The sequence below is a fragment of the Artibeus jamaicensis genome, unplaced genomic scaffold (genome assembly GCF_021234435.1).
Source record: "Artibeus jamaicensis isolate MK-2021 breed Jamaican fruit bat unplaced genomic scaffold, CSHL_Jam_final contig_519, whole genome shotgun sequence".
Lineage (NCBI taxonomy): Eukaryota > Metazoa > Chordata > Mammalia > Chiroptera > Phyllostomidae > Artibeus > Artibeus jamaicensis.
The window spans coordinates 28,223,485-28,237,624 of record NW_026521871.1 but is presented as its reverse complement, the minus strand read 5'-3'; the positions used below and the strand labels follow the sequence as shown (position 1 = coordinate 28,237,624).

The 14,140-nt window shown below is 39.9% G+C and overlaps 1 protein-coding gene across 2 annotated transcripts in view; it reads right to left on the bottom strand.

The window, feature by feature from the left end:
• RYK (receptor like tyrosine kinase) overlaps positions 1 to 14,140 on the bottom strand; it is a 98,062-nt gene that overhangs the window by 53,543 nt on the left and 30,379 nt on the right. For both annotated transcript variants that reach the window (XM_037143865.2, XM_037143866.2), the window contains exon 2: positions 8,479 to 8,600. In XM_037143865.2, coding sequence (XP_036999760.1) covers positions 8,479 to 8,600 — 122 coding nt within the window. The remainder of the gene's footprint in view (positions 1 to 8,478; positions 8,601 to 14,140) is intronic.

The following is a 14,140-nucleotide window of genomic DNA, read 5'->3' as shown; positions in this document are numbered from 1 at the left end:
CAATTTGTACATTTTCTTCAAGAAACTTAACTAGGAAGATCGGAGCCAGACAGTAGCTAAGGAGGGAGAAACAGTTTCCAAGGCTTTTCTTTCTTTTTTTATCAATAGGAGATATTCAAATGTGCTTATATACTAATGAAAAAAGCCAGTGAAATGGGACACCATAAAGAAGGAAACTGGGAAAGAGTATCATCCCAGACTGTAAAAGAAACTACTATTTTGCAGTTATTATAGGTATACAAACTATTGTTAATAGCTGTATTTATTAAATGTCATGTTCACAACAAAGGAAATGTTCTTGTTGCTGCACATCAGTAACTTAATGGCACCTTGGCTAGGAAATGTCCCTTCTCACCTTAGCACACCACAATACTGTCCCTGCCACCAGGGGGTGCTAGAGAGCTAAGGCCCAGTAAGTCTGGGCCAAGCAGTAGCAGGCTTTTCAGCAATTCTCATTGACTACACAGTAAGAGAATGCATGGCCCGTATCCATGGTGCAGGGGACTATATCCATGCCATCTCTGAACAGGACCATACATGGGGAGCTTGCGCACAGAACAAACTGGCAGTCAGCAAGAACTGGATTTGGAACCATTAGAGACTGTGATACTTCAGTAAATTACTAACTTTTCAGTTAATAATTTCAGTTGTTTCAGTTGTTGTAAAAGGAAGGAAGGTAATAGGATCTGTTATAAGGATCAAATAGGATAATTAATGCAACACATCTGTCACCTGGCACCGGTGCCCTCTGATGAATGCGGATTCCAGATTAGCTACCCTATTGCCCCGCTGCACTTCCCACTGACACCAGCCTACTCCTAGAGAGTAGGAGAGTAGGGATTTTGACCCTAGAGATTTTGACAACAGCTTTCCTGTGCTCTACCAAGAACATTGCTGTGGCCCTTCTCTTTTGTACCCCTAAACCTTGAGAACCCCACTATTCTAAACAACCTCCCACACTCTTAGTCTCCTCACGATGTCTTCACCACCTGTTCCCCAACCTGGCTTTCCTCAGAAGTCATGTCCTACCCTGCTTATCATTCAGTTTCCACAACACCTGGCTCTCAGGGACTAGGCAGTAGGGTTGTCATTCTTTTAGGATCATTAGGTCCTTTCTAGACATCTCTTCCCCACACAAAATCACCTACATTCTGAAGCTCACACATTCTCATGATAGCCATTTGTCATGTCATCAACATACACAACAGACCTGGGATTTGGCAGAGGCCTTGGCCCTTGACTCACTTGTCTCCTGCCATCTTTCTGGGGGCTTCATCATTCAGTGTTCCCATATACTAAAGAACCTGCTCCATACCCAAAACCAATGCAAAAATCCCACTCTATCAAAGATCCCATCACTACCTCTGATTCCTATAAAACCAGTTCTTTGTCCCCACCACTCTAATTCACCCAACATTTATGAAGCATATTTATAAGGGCTATGCTCATAGCTGAAATGCAAACAGCCAATTAGCGATTTCCCTCCTCTCCAGCCCAGCCAGTGATCTGGTTTCATTTTCCCACAGTCCCTGCACCAAAGAAGATAGTGTTATTGACACTATCATATCAACATCCCCTCAACTGGTTCACTCCCTTCGCCCTGACAGGGCAGCTCCAGCTCCTGACCACCCCTCATTCTATTCCTGCTGCCCAGCACTGCCAGAGGAAGTCACATCCCAGGAAGGTGCCCTGGCACAATGCTGACCCCCAGGCTCAGGGCAGCCCCAGAATACTGCTCACCAACCCGCTCTCCCTTGTGTCCCCATTCCAAATCTCAAAGAACCTCAACTGCTCACCACCTGCTGCTCTGCCCACTTCCCCACTCAGCAACATTCTTGTCCCTCAGTTAGCACACAGGAACCCCCTTTCCGCCTTTCTTTTCGTCATGAGGAAGATCTGATAGAACACCCATGCTTTACACCTATCCAAGGAATGCTCTATTATCTTTTCCAAATGATACGTCCTTCTCTAGTACACTAGGTTTTAGCCCATTTCACCATGATGAGATCGAGCATTATCGAATGGCCTTTCTCACTCTCCTATATCTTTAATCTCTAGTATAATTACACTAGACATTACACTACAGATATCTAACTAATAATCTTATTAGCCCTTGAATTTAACAGACTGAAAGCCAAACTTATGTTTCCCCACACTTAACTATCTCCTTGATTGTAGGACTCAGTCATGATAAGCAGAAGCACAGACAGTCAGGGACCAGAACCCCGGGGAAAGCAGAGAACAGCACACAGGGTCAGGGGCCCTGACTGCAGTGCTGAGGACAGGGAATGAGACCAGAGCATCTCAATGTGGCAAGTGGAGAGATGGGCAGGGCAGAGGGAAGTGAGCTTGTGAGTGAGCTGGGTAGAGCGAGGGGCAGGAGCAGAGGTGGCAAAGGGGTTCAGTACGATGGTTGAGAAGGACAACACGGGGCCTGAAGAGCAGCCTGGAGGAGTAAGCTGGAAAGCATGGAAGTCTGCCCTTTGCTGGCTGCCTCTGGGAGGGACTGTCAGAACATGTGAGGCATTCACAAAGCAGTCCTCTTCTCCCTCTGGAGTCTCTAAGATATAAATTTTAGAACTATAGTTTCTGGGGCCAGAGAAGAAACTGACTGCTATTAAATTCCCATTCTCTGTGCTTTGGCATCTGTCGATCTATCTATATGGAATCTCACTGGCCAATAATCCTTTGAAGAAACGAATCTGTTCTACAACTAACACTTATAATCTACTGGAACAAAGGAAATTTGAACAGCAGTTGTTTGTCAGAAAAAAAGAATGAGCCAAAATACTTCAGAAAAGAAACTAGTGAAAATATAAATATTTGAATAAGCTAAAAAATAAACATTTTTTATAATCTCCCCTTACTTGGAAACAAATGACAACAGCAAATAAGCAACTGAGGAGTAAAGCCATTTCCCTTTGAAACATAGTACAGATTTAAAGTGAATACACTTGCCTCCAGCCAAACAGCCTCTTTATTTCTCTGAAATTATCAGAAGTGCTGCCTTCCCCTTAGAAACCCCACTCTGCAGGGGATGCAGCAGGCTGTTCCCAGGGGCTGCTGGAGGAACTCTGGGCACGTTCCCTGCCCAGACAACGATGAAAAATTCCAACACCAGAGAACAGCTATGGGGTGGGGTATGTTCGGGAAGTATTCTGCCACCCTTTGATATATTTTTGCCTTTCAGCTATCTAAAATGTATATATTGACAATTAACAAATGCAGTGTTTTTCTGAATATTGGAGAATGTTTTGAAATACAGAAAAAAAACTATCTGTTAAAACAACCCAGTAGTTTTTGCTTTTTTTAAAAGTGTGTGGCCTTGTGAAAGAGTAGCATTATCAGAGCCCCCGTCCCATCTGGAAACGCAATTACCCAGTGGTATTTATCCGCCACTCACTACAGCAATGTGACATACACAGCAAAAATAAGACACAGCTCCAACCTCTGAGGAGACCACAATCTGTCTGGCAAGACAAAACAGAGTAGTGTAAATGCTTGAGAACAACATTATTAGCAAAAGCTTTGATGTGTGAAAACTAATGAGAACTGACATACCAATCAGGGAGACCTTTGGAAGCAAATATTTTATCTGGCAAAATCTTAAAAAACAAGAAGTGAGAGTTGCTGATAAAGTGTTAGAGCTTGGGAGCCATGGTCCTCCTTCTGAAAGTTCAAGACCACAACCCAGAGCCCACATGATCCGGTGAAGTGCCATTCTCCAGGCCTCTCCTGCCCCCAAGCATGACTTTCCCATTTCAAGTCAGCTCTACTCTCCACTTCCTCCCAAATATGGGTCTTAGTTTCCTCTTGTAACAACTGATCAATAAACCCAAGTACAACCATGTAATAATATCTGATACAGTCACCTGAAGGAAAAAAAGTTCAACTCTATGAGCAATGAGAAACTTTACAAGGGCACACTGAAAAATATGCAGTACATTACTTGTTCAAAGACACACACTCATACACATGCACAGATGCTTCTCCACCATGACCTACCTCTAGGAGGGGAGGCTAGAAGCAAGTGACAGTGGTACCTCAGGGAAGGGGAGTAGGTGGCTGGGTGGCTCCGAGTGGTTCCAGGAAGGTGTAAGGGACTGATTTTTCACTGTATACCCTTTATGCCTTTTGGATTTTGCACCATGTGCATACACTGAATATTCAAAATATTAATTTTCAAATTAAAAAAAAACTTAAACTAATCAACTGTGCTAAAATCACCAGAGATTATGACCTGAAACTGGACTTACGAGCTGTAAAGGTGGCCAAAGCCTGACACTAGATTAACAGACACATATTCCTTAGTTTTTTACTATAAAGTGTTTTACAATACAAGATGATTGCTTTCCTCTAAATTCTTACACCTGTTACAGATGAAGTTGTGAAATTAGTTTAGCTATATAGTCAATCTATGAATTCCCTCCATTTTTCCAGATTTACTTTATCCAGAATAAAATACCTGAAGAAGGCCATGTATGCAACTGGTGTCGAATGCACCCAGCCTACGTCTTCACGCTTCTAGAAACAGGAAATTCACAGCTCCTCCAGTAGCACACTGCGACTCTGAAAAGCTTTACTGTTCAGAAGTTCAAATTTGTACCAGGTGTGCCTAAAGGCCAGTCCAGAAGCAAGGAGACCATGTACAAGACCATTTTCATATCCAGGTAAGAAACAATGGAGGTCCAACCTAAGGATGAGGCATTAGGTCCCAAGAGAGGCAGATGAAGTCAAGGTGTAATTGTGCAAGAGAGGAAGGTGTAAGAGGAGTCTAAGATCCCTTCTCAGCTTCTGGCCTTGCCATGTGACTAGTGCCAACACCCTCCAACAAGTCAGCAAATGTCTGCTGCACGGGGAGTGTCGTACCAGCAACGGCAGCCCAAGTGTGCACTAACAACAGAGTTTAAAACCTAGCACAGAAGCACTGTAGTGTAGATGATGCTGTAAAAGACAGAGTGAAGAATATGGAGACACAACAGAGCCATACAACATGAACCCAGGCCACTGGTGCTTCCCACTCAGACATACATGTCCATCTGAGCCCCTTCTGCTGTCTACTCTCTTCCACTCCAACTTCCTCCTGGGACAGGCTCCAAAAACTCCTCAAGCACCTCCTAACAGTCACGTCAGCTCCCTGAAACTCATTTTAAATAAAATTACCAGTACGTATGTGTTTTTTAAAGGAATGCACAAAAGGTTTAGTTCGGTTCAACGGAAAATGCCACATCCCACACTGTCTTTTTAGTCACAGGTCCCTGCCCATTCACCTGCCCAGGAAACGTCCTCATGATGCATCAGCATTCTTTTCTCCTCAGTGAGCCCAGAAAGAATCACACCCTGTTCAAGGACAGTAGGGTAACTGGAAAAGAATCTCTACTATTTCATTTGATTTCTCTGTTTTAAAATATACTATTTGTTTTTATATTCATCACACTAAGGGTAGGAAAGGTAACAAAGGATTACTTATCATTTCCTGGGGAATATAAGAATCTACTCTGCCTGAAAGCCATTCGCAGAAACTGGATCTCAGAGTTGCAGAGGAATTTAAAGTCAAGACCAGCCACTCCACAAATGTTTGAAGTCCTTCTACAACACTCCCACCAAAAGGTTGCCTCATGCAGATCTGACCTCTCCTAGAGAGGAAACACAGTATTCCTCATGATAGCACTGGTGGAAAGGTAAAACCTATTCTTAGCACAGATGCAAAGACTAGTGGCTGAAAGTGTGGTGAGGAATGAGATTTTTAAATACAACTTCAAGTTATCTCTCCGCGGTTCCTTATCCATCCAAAGGAAGAAAACTTTACAGGGGAGAAACCCGGTGAACTAGGCGATCAGAATCAACAAGGCCCGCAATGGGACAAGCTGACATCACAGGCACTGTGAAGGGCAGTGCCTCTGTGGTGTTACAGCCAGACACACTCCTGAATCTAACCAAGAGGAAACCTTGAACAACTCAAACTGAGGGGCTTTCTACAAAATAACTGGCCTTTGTATATTCAAAATGTCAAGGTCATGAAACACAAACAATGGCCACAGGCAGGTTCCAGAATAAAAGGGGACAAATTGCATGCATGATCCTAAATTAGGTGGGGGAAAAAAAGAAACTATAAAGATTGGTATAATTAACAAAATGTAAGTACTGTGGTACTATAATAATACTGTATCAATGTTAAGTTTCCTTTGATCATTATACTTTGGTTATGTAAAAAATAACCTTGTTCTTAGAAAATATACACTAATGCATTTAGGGGTAAAGAGATGAGATGCTTGCAATTCACTTTCACATAGTTCAAGGGAAAAAAGTATGTGCATGTGAGGATGAGGAGAAGAAAAGACAGAATTAATGATAAAGTAAGCAAATGGAACAAACCAGTAACAACTGGTGAATCTGGGTAAAGGACATGTGAAATTCTTTGTCTTACTGTATCAAAATTAAGTTTTCCAGCCCCCTCCAAATAATAAGGTCACACAATGTTATGCAAGAATACAGAAAAATGTATTAGCTCAGTTTCCTTGAAGAGTTCAGGTACACACTCATTGAAACCAGCCAATGGCAGATTAAATGTCTTAGGTGAACCTTTTCTGAATTACCTATACCAGTAATCTTGTCTCTTCAGTGTATCCAGGTTTACTATGCAGTAAGTGTCCTTAATTGTTTCACATAAATTTTTCTCTCTTGATCTGTTTTTGCATTTTTTCATCCGAAGGTTATCTGTCCACTCCTAAAAGAGGACCCCCCATTTAGAATACCCCAAGGCAACAATGTTGGACAGCTTGGGGTACTCCAGATGGCAACGCGCACATGCTCTGCCCAGAATCCAACCTAACTCAACTTTAACCACAACATCCCTACAGCTATGTTTTAATGCTTGTTACCTGTGTGTGTGTGTCTGTGTGTGTAATGTTTCTATGAAGTATATACGAGTGCACTTACAACAATAATATGAATATATGCATTTTACTTTTAATATTTTGCGTAAAGGAGTAAGAGAAATACGCACCTGTACTCACTTTGTAAGGAATGTTAGTTTATTGGTACCATCTTGGGAGAGGAAAGGGAAAAACACTTTGGCACTGTCAATCCAACACATTCTTTCACCCAATCATTTCACTTCTTGTAATAATTTATTATTCAGAAATAAGGCCGCAAGTGCACAAAAGTTTCTGAACAAAGATGCCCTTAATGTACAAACGTACACATATACATATATGCACATGTATACATTCACACACACATTTTTCCATGTTTCTATATTTATCAATAACAGCAATGAAAGATGAGCTACCAATTGTTTTCATCATCCTGTTACCATGGTTTCTGTCTACCAAATGAATGAAGTGAAAGAAACTACTTGAAAGAGTGAAAGAAAGCACTGTTTGAAATAACAAAATGCTATTAAAAATCCATGTGTCATACATCATACATCCACATACACTCTCATATTACAAAGGCACTAAAGAGAATGAGTTAAACCTATAACTGGAGAAATGGAAAGATGCCAAGATACAGTATTAGGTAGGGGGAAATGCTGTTTAACACGTGTGTCATAAAATCCCCTTTTTGTTTAAAAGGAAGAAAAATGAGCCTTGAAGTATACCAAACTATAAACAATGATTACTTCTGGATATAGATGTACAAAGTCTTAAAAGTTCTTAAAACAATTCTATAATATTTGAAGTCTCCCAATAACCATTACTGCTTTATAAGCAGAAATAAAAACCTGTACTAAAGCGGTCAACTTGTAAAAATATAGGACAGACACCAGTTTACGACACTTTAAAAAAACATTCTACAATAGGTGTTCTTATTTGTTTTTAGTAGCAAAATTATTTTTATTTCTCAAATAAAATCCTACCCAGATGCCTGTACATAAAGCTGACTGGAGGAAGTGGGCTCTACACTCAGCCTCCCACTCTTGGACTCATGCAAAAACTTGTGTTCAAGGAGCCCAGATGGTCAGAGGAAAGTGAAGCATTCAGCAACACGTAAACCAGGCAAGAGGTTCCTTACGGCTAAAGGTTCTTAGCCACAGCACACAGGGGTGCCTGGGTCAGCTGTACCTTACTTTCATCATTTCTCCATAAATGGGAGAACTCCACCTATTACATCAAACATGTCTACAACACCCAACTCACCAACCCCCCCCACCCCCACTCATATCATTGCGTCACCATGACAGCACTGTCACTAGCAGGTCCAAGTGTCCCTTCTTCAAGCTAGACCTTCATCCCTGTTTGAAAAGTCAGGAAGGATGTAAGTGTCCAGGCTACCTTCATTGAAAAGATGTGAGAATGTCTAGAGGAATAGGCTAAGGATATAAAATATAAATCTGAAAAGACCCGGTATTGCTACAGCCCTCCACCCACTGACCCTTTTGTGCAGATGGCAACCCAGCCTTCAGATACATCCCTTGCCTCAGCTGCTGGGCCTGGGTGGCCCTGACCTGGCATCTCTGGCTGACCACTCTCTTACCTTGGACTTGGCATGCCAAGTGAAGTGCAGGAAATTTGTCTCACTGGGTACTAACAGGTTAAAGGACAAAGCGTAGTGACTAATAAGGTCATTTCTCACATAATAAAGTTCTGCATCGAGACCTAGAAAAAAACAGAGAAAAAAAGAATTAAACTCCTAAAATACTCTCAAAATCATTAACCATCAGTATTTCAAATGCAAACAATAGGGTAAAAATAAAATTGATGTACAAATGCACACCCCAAATGTCCCCAATCTGAAGCAAGAAGGACACCGGGTCTCATCAACACCAACAAAGATGAAGAAACTGGGCTTCAAAATAATTAAGTAGTTATTTGGTTAAACACAGGACGCCGGAACCAGAACTCTGGTAGTCTCCCTGGTCAAGGTGACACTCTTCCTTTTGGACACTGTGCTTCTCTGAGTAATGCCTACAAACAAAAGCCCCTTCTTTCCCCAAACCCATATGGATCTAGAAGGAGATATCCAAATGGAAGGAAGAAAAGCACCTGGTGAAAAAACTAGTGTTGAGCCCAGACCTTAAGCCCCCAGCCAGAGATAGTTACCACAGCACACTCACAACAGCTGTTGCACAAACACACATCCTCTTCCCTGCTTGGACTGCACGGTGCAGTATACCAAGATTCTCCTCGTATTCTCACATGGCTTTCTACACAAAGCACATGCTCAGTAAACACCTGCTAAACGGTGTCAGTACTGCAGATAGAGCAGAAATAATCGGGATGCCTGAGAAATTCTGGAGAAGTAACTCTCAAATGTCACTCCAATTTTGTCAAACTCCTTCATCCTATGGGTACTTAAATATTCTCTTTAAAATTGTTTTTTTAAAACAAAAATTTTAAAGGCAAAATTTAACCACTAACTTGAGTAGAAAATCAGAAATTACTCTGAAAAGATACAAGGTAACCCAAAAATCAATTGAAAGAAAATAAAATATTACTAAACTCTAAATACTTGTGTCCATCAAAGAAGTGAGCTTGAGCCCAGTTCACCGTTTACAAAAAGGGAGGTGATGGAGTCATGAGCACAAGTTTGAGAGAGGTAAAGAATCAGAGACTTTCTCCATTAGAACCCAAAAGAACTGAAAGAATAAAAGCAGGGAATAACTTCCTCTCAATTGATTTGCTGCTGTTTAAAGTTGTCGGTATCCCCCTAGTAATGCATGACATACATCGTCCACACAATGGAGGAGAAAAGGTACAGAGGAGACCAACTGAAATATAAATTACATATTTACTGAGCCTGCACATGGGTCTCACACCTCGCAGTATGCAGGAGTCAAGACGAGGATCTCACACCTACTAAGAGTGCAGACACAGAAACAAATAACTACTGCAGGCACTTTTATAATATCAGTCATCTCATTTCTTAACTGAATCTAATACAATCATCAATTAGAAAATAAGATTTGATGCTTCCATTGGGAGAAGCTGCTGCACTGGCTGGGTAGCACTGCTTAATTTATCCTATAGAAGGCATCAAAAGCAATGTGAAAAAAATAGAGGTCTTCTGATTGGACTTCCGCCAAGATGGAGGCGTAGGTGGAAACACTATGCCTTCTTGCACAACCAAGTTTAAAAACAACAAAGTTTTAGCAACAAAAACGCATCCAAACCGCTAACTCTAAGTGACGAAGAAATAGCCAAACTTTCAGATGCACAGTTCAAAACAATGGTGATCAGGATGCTCACAGAACTGGTTGATTTTAGTCACAAATTAGAGGAACATATGAAGGCTAAACTAATTGAAATGAAGGGAAATACACAGGAAACCAATAGTAATGGAAAGGAAACTGGGACTCAAAGGAGTGGACCAGAAGGAAGAAAAAAATGACCAAACAGAAAAGGATGAAAAAACAAGAATTCAAAAAAAGGAGGAGAGGCTTAGGAACCTCCAGGACATCTTTAAATGTTCCAACATCCGAATTATAGGGGTACCAGAAGGGGAAGAGGAACAGCCACCAGTGGAAAACTTATTTGAACAAATAATAAAGGAGAACTTTCCCAATCTGGCAAAGGAAATAGACTTCCAGGAAATCCAGGAAGCTCAGAGAGTCCCAAAGAAGTTGGACCCAAGAAGGAACATACCAAGGTACATCATCATTATATTAGCCAAGATTAAAATGAAGGAGAGAATAATCCTAGAAGCAGCAAGAGATAAGGGGACAGTCACCTACAAAGGAGTTCCCATCAGACTGTCAGCAGATTTCTCAAAAGAGACCTTCCAGGCAAGAGGGGGTTGGAAAGAAGTATTTTAAATCATGAAATCCAAAGACCTACATCCAAGATTGATCTATCCAGCAAAGCTTTCATTTAGAATGAAAGGGCAGATAAAGTGCTTCTCAAACAAGATCAAATTCAAGGAGTTCATCATCACCAAGCCCTTATTACATGAAATGTTAAAGGGACTTATCTAAGAAAAAGAAGATGAAAAAGATGAACAGTGAAAGGACAGTAAACTCACAGTTATTAACAACCACACCTAAAACAACAGCTGGATCAGGAGTGAACCATAGAAATGAAGATCACATGGAGGGTTAGCAACAGGGAAGTGGGAGAAGGAGAAGGGGGGAGAAAGTACAGAAAATAAGTAGCATAGACCGTAGGTAGAAAATACATAGGGGAGAGGGCAAGAATAGTAGGGAAATATAGAATCTAAAGAACTTGAGACACGTGGTCATAAACTAAAGTGGGGGAATGGTGGGGAAGGGGGTGTGCGGGGTGGAGGGGAATGAAGGGGGGAACAGAACAACTGTAATGGCATAATCAATAAAAAATATTTTAAAAAAAAGAATAGAGGTCTTTTACCAAAGGCTCTGCCTGTTGGCGGGTCTGAAAGTGCTAGCAAACATCTGGAGGGAGGAAATGGGAGAAAGGAGAAGAAAGAAGGTAATAAGATGGGAGAAAGAAGAAAAAAGCAACAAGAAAGCTGGGGACAAAGAAAACATCAGCAATCACAATAATTGTAAATAGCACAAATTCACTGGTTTAAAAAAAATCTGAATCTTACTCACTTACTAACCTGTTAGTACCCAGTGAGACAAATTTCCTGCACTTCACTTGGCATGCCAAGTCCAAGGTAAGAGAGTGGTCAGCCAGAGATGCCAGGTCAGGGCCACCCAGGCCCAGCAGCTGAGGCAAGGGATGTATCTGAAGGCTGGGTTGCCATCTGCACAAAAGGGTCAGTGGGTGGAGGGCTGTAGCAATACCAGGTCTTTTCAGATTTATATTTTATATCCTTAGCCTATTCCTCTAGACATTCTCACATCTTTTCAATGAAGGTAGCCTGGACACTTACATCCTTCCTGACTTTTCAAACAGGGATGAAGGTCTAGCTTGAAGAAGGGACACTTGGACCTGCTAGTGACAGTGCTGTCATGGTGACGCAATGATATGAGTGGGGGTGGGGGGGGGGGTTGGTGAGTTGGGTGTTGTAGACATGTTTGATGTAATAGGTGGAGTTCTCCCATTTATGGAGAAATGATGAAAGTAAGGTACAGCTGACCCAGGCACCCCTGTGTGCTGTGGCTAAGAACCTTTAGCCGTAAGGAACCTCTTGCCTGGTTTACGTGTTGCTGAATGCTTCACTTTCCTCTGACCATCTGGGCTCCTTGAACACAAGTTTTTGCATGAGTCCAAGAGTGGGAGGCTGAGTGTAGAGCCCACTTCCTCCAGTCAGCTTTATGTACAGGCATCTGGGTAGGATTTTATTTGAGAAATAAAAATAATTTTGCTACTAAAAACAAATAAGAACACCTATTGTAGAATGTTTTTTTAAAGTGTTGTAAACTGGTGTCTGTCCTATATTTTTACAAGTTGACCACTTTAGTACAGGTTTTTATTTCTGCTTATAAAGCAGTAATGGTTATTGGGAGACTTCAAATATTATAGAATTGTTTTAAGAACTTTTAAGACTTTGTACATCTATATCCAGAAGTAATCATTGTTTATAGTTTGGTATACTTCAAGGCTCATTTTAGTACACTCAAGTACCTGTGTACTCACTCAACAGTAAGATGAGTGAGTACACTGGGTACTAACAGGTTTAGAATAATGCTATTTACAAAAAAACACACCTAGAATAAAATTTTAAAATATATACCAGGTGAAAGAAAGAAAGAAGAAAGAAAAGAAGAAAGAAGGGTAGATAAGACACTATTAACATCAAAATAGAACTCAAAGTAAAAGATTTTACACCAATAAATCCATTAATTAATATCAAATTTACTAGTAAGACAATTTCCTTATTAATAAAAACATGAGGAGATATAGTAGTACAACTAACAAAAGAGTTTCAAGTACACAAAGCAAAAACCGATAGGAATAAAATTTAAAAAAAAAACAGACAAATCCACAATAGTTGGAAACTAACATGCTGTCAGAATACAAAAGATCAAAACAAGTAAAACTTTAATGTGAATACATGGCTTGAATAACACAATTACAGGACACAAAACAAGTGGGGGGGGCGGGTAATCATGAATTAATCCATACATTTTAAAAGCAATGAGTTCTAACTAGAAATAATACAGATAACCTTTTCTGATCAAATACCATAAAAAAGAAATTAGCTACAGGATATAAGGCCAAAAGACGATTAATGAAATAGTTGTACCTTCTGCAAGGCTAAGAAAAAAAAAAACAAATTACCAATATTAGGAATGAAGAGGGAACATCACTATAAATTCTACAGGTGTTGATAAGATTATGAACTTTATGACAATAAATTCATTAACATATAAAATAGAATAATCCTTGAAACACAAAATTTATCAGAACTGACAAAGAATTAAAAATCCAAATAATTAAAAAACCTTTCCTCAAAGCTCCAGGGCCAGATGAATTCTATAAAGAAAATTGTAATACCAATCTTGCATAAATTCTTCTATAAATGGTTGAAGAAAATATTTCCTAACTCATTTTTATGAGGCCAACATCACACTGATACTAAAACCTAATGAAAACATTACAAGAAAAAAACTATAGATGGACATTCCTCTTGAACATAGGTACAAACATTCGCCATAAAACATTAGCAAACTGAATCTGGCAATACATAAAAGGACAAAATATCATAACCAAGTGTATATGAAAGGTTAACTTTTAAAAGTCAATATATTTCAACTCATTAATGAAAAAAACAAAGAAAAACAGATCATCTCAATAGATTCAGAAAAAACATTTGGTAACATTCACAGCCTTTTAATGGTAAAAACTCTTAACAAACTAGGAAAAGGCAAACTTTCTCAGTATGGTAAAAAGCATATACTAAAACCCTATAGGTAACCAATGGTGAATTATCAAATTCTGATTTCTGAAATCAGAAAAAATAAGACAAGACGTCCACTTCCATCACTTCAACTTTGTACTGGAGGTCCTAGTCAATGTATTAAGACAAGACAAAATGCAGAGAAGTTGGAAATGATGAACTAAAACTCATTATTCAGAGGTGATAGAATTATACATGTAGAAAACAAGATGGAATCTATTCAATTACTATTAAAACCAATTCCTGAATTGAGCAGTTTTAGAAACAACATCACTATTTACAAAAAAAAACAAAAACAAAAAAAACCAACTGTATTTCCACATACTTGCAACAATTGCAAAATAAAATTTACAAAGCAATACCATAACATTAA